Consider the following 2,782-nt stretch of genomic DNA (forward strand, 5'->3'; position numbering starts at 1 on the left):
TGAAGCATGCAGTCGAGCCAAGTTGTAAATTACTTCTGAATTCCTCATTGAAAAAAAAGTGAAACGAACAAAAACTTAGCTGTAAAGTAGAAACTGCATAACAACTGGATAGTCCTCAGCTTACGAGATGGTGCCCGTTAAATTGCTTAAGTCTTCGGGTTTTGATGTAGCAGGAGATCACACATGGTACTTCCTTAGATTGTAGGCGTTCCATTGCTTTTCAATCTCTTTATCATTCATGGTGGCGATGGTGTAGCTACCCTTGTTGCCTACTCTGTTGATCTTGTACGGACCTTCCCAGATAGGATCCATCTTTTTGGAACCTTCTCTTCAGGCGGTGGTGAAGACTTTTCTTAGGACTAAATCTTTGGGCTGGAATTGTCGAATCTTGGCCTTTTTGTTGTAGCTAGAGATGAGCTGCTGCTGGTAAGCTGTGATGTGGGTGATGACCCTTTCGCATTTCTCCTCTGCCAGATCTAGATTAGTCGTCATCTTCTTTTCATTTTGCTCGACGCTTGGGAGTAAAGTGCTGATACTTGGCACGATGACATTGGGAGGAATGATTGCTTCTGAACCAAATGCCAAAAAGAAGAAAGTCTCACCGGTTGCTTGTCGTTTAGTTGTGCGATACACCCAAAGGTATCCAGGGAGTTCATTTGGCCATTTTCCCTTCTTGTCGGAGAAGGATTTCTTGAGGCAATCGAGGATTGTCTTGTTGGATGCTTCGGCATGCCCATTGCCTTGAGGATACCTCGGTGTTGACATGTGTTGTTTGATGCCATATTTTTGGAAGAACTTCGCCAAATCTTTGCCTACGAATTGCATACCGTTGTCTGTGATGATGGATTGAGAGATGCTAAATCGATAAATGATGTTCCTTCATATGAAATGTTTTATCTCCGTCTAAATTGTTTTTGTCATAGGTTATGCTTCTACTCGTTTGGTGAAGTAACCAGTTGCTATGATCATCATGCATCTGCCCCTAATAGTGTGCGGCATCAACCCTACCAATTCGATTGCCCACTGCATGAACGGCCAAGGACTCGTCTGCGGATGTAGTTCACTGGCAGGCAGTGTTGGTATCGGCTTTTAGCGTTGGCAGCTGTTGAACTTTTGTACTAATTCCTTAGCATCTTGATGCATAGTAGACAACTAGTAGCTTGTGTTAAGAGTCTTCTATGCTAAGGATCGGCCTCTGGAGTGATTTCCACATACCCTTTTGTGGATTAAACTTAGAACCTTTAGGTCGTCGACTGGTGCTAGGTAGCGAAGATGTGGACCTGTGTAGGATATTCGGACGAGAATGTCGTTCCATATGTAGTAGCGTGCTGCCTTCGTTTAGAGCTTTTTAGACTTCAACTTTTCCATGGGAAGTGTGCTATTAACCAGGTAGTCTATAATGGAACTTTGCCAGTTTGGAGTTACACTAACCTGTGACACCTTGGTTGCCGACTCCACTTTTATGCTTGGCTTGTCTAGATACTCCACCGGAATAGAGCGATTGAGTTGGTGGTTAAGGGTGGAGCCTATGCTAGGAAGCGCATTTACTTGAGTGTTGTCTGCCCAAGGAAGTTGAGTGAGTATAACTTTGAAATGCCTCAACTTGCTTTTGCACATTCTCTAGGTATTGCGCCATTCTTGGATGTTTCGCTGTGTACTCCCCAGTAATATAGCTAATGATTAGTTGAGAATCGAAATGAATTGCTAGCTTCTTCACACTCAAGTCTTTTGCCATTCTGAGGCCTACTAGTAAGGCCTCATACTCTGTTTCGTTGTTGGATGTTTTGAAGCATAGAGTGATTACCTGCTCGAACATCGAACTGTTTAGGGCGACAAGGACCACGCCTGCTCCTTAACCCTTGTAGTTAGATGTGCCGTCGACATGCAAATGCCAGAAATCTCCATTAGATGAAGCAGATGCGGCTAAGGTGTGCTTAGTTGCCTCTGGGGCGTCATTAGGTTGCCCTGTTGCATTGCCTAGGCTAGGCGTGAATTCTGTTATAAAGTCCGCTAAAGCTTGGGCCTTTATCGCCATGCGGGGTCGAAAAACTAAGCCGTATTGGCCAAGTTCCAACACCCATTTCATAACTCATTGAGAAGCATCTGGTCTATATATGATTGATCGTAGTCATGACGATGATTGTGTGAGCTTGAAAATATGGTTTAAGCTTCCAAGTAGCAATAACTAGCGCGAAAATTAATTTCTCGATCTTTAGGTATTTTGTTTCCTCATCAAGAAGAGCTTTAGAAGTGTAGAATATTGGCAGTTGGGCCTCTAGCTCTTCTCATATGAGGGCAGAGCTTACTGCTACTTCTGAGACTGCTAAGTAAATGTATAAATCCTCCGCTACTTCCGGCTTAGATAGTAAGAGAGGTGATGTGAGATACTTCTTTAGGTCTTGGAAAGCTCTTTCGTACTCATCATCCTATTTGTCTCGTTGTGCCCTCTTGATGGCCTTGATAAAAGGCTTACATCGATCGGTGGATCACTGGAGAAAACGGTTGAGGGTGGCTTCTGGTCTAGTCAAACTTTGGATCTCCTTTAAGGTAGTTGAAGACTTTATCTCTAGGATTGCTCGAATTTGTTTGGGATGTGCTTCGATTCCTTGTGGGGTTACTAGGTACCCTATGAATCTTCCTAAAGATACTCCAACTATGCATCTGGCGGGATTGAGCTTCATCTTGTATCTTTTAAAGATGTTGAAAGTTTCCGCCAAGTTACCAATGTGGTTTGATTGCTACTTGCCCTTCACCATGATGTCGTCAACATAGACCTTCATGG

At 43.5% G+C, this 2,782-nt stretch overlaps 1 protein-coding gene across 1 annotated transcript; it reads right to left on the reverse strand.

The window, feature by feature from the left end:
• Nucleotides 1-330: 330 nt before the first annotated feature.
• LOC137711331 (uncharacterized) lies at nucleotides 331-765 on the reverse strand. Its single transcript, XM_068450561.1, has one exon. The coding sequence runs from the start codon at nucleotides 763-765 to the stop codon at nucleotides 331-333; it is 435 nt and encodes a 144-aa protein (XP_068306662.1).
• Between the last annotated feature and the right edge of the window lie 2,017 nt (nucleotides 766-2,782).

The sequence above is a fragment of the Pyrus communis genome, chromosome 12 (genome assembly GCF_963583255.1).
Source record: "Pyrus communis chromosome 12, drPyrComm1.1, whole genome shotgun sequence".
Lineage (NCBI taxonomy): Eukaryota > Viridiplantae > Streptophyta > Magnoliopsida > Rosales > Rosaceae > Pyrus > Pyrus communis.

Bases quoted from the DNA above. Each gene is read 5' to 3' on its own strand.
- LOC137711331 (XM_068450561.1), bottom strand. From the start codon at position 765: ATGTCAACACCGAGGTATCCTCAAGGCAATGGGCATGCCGAAGCATCC.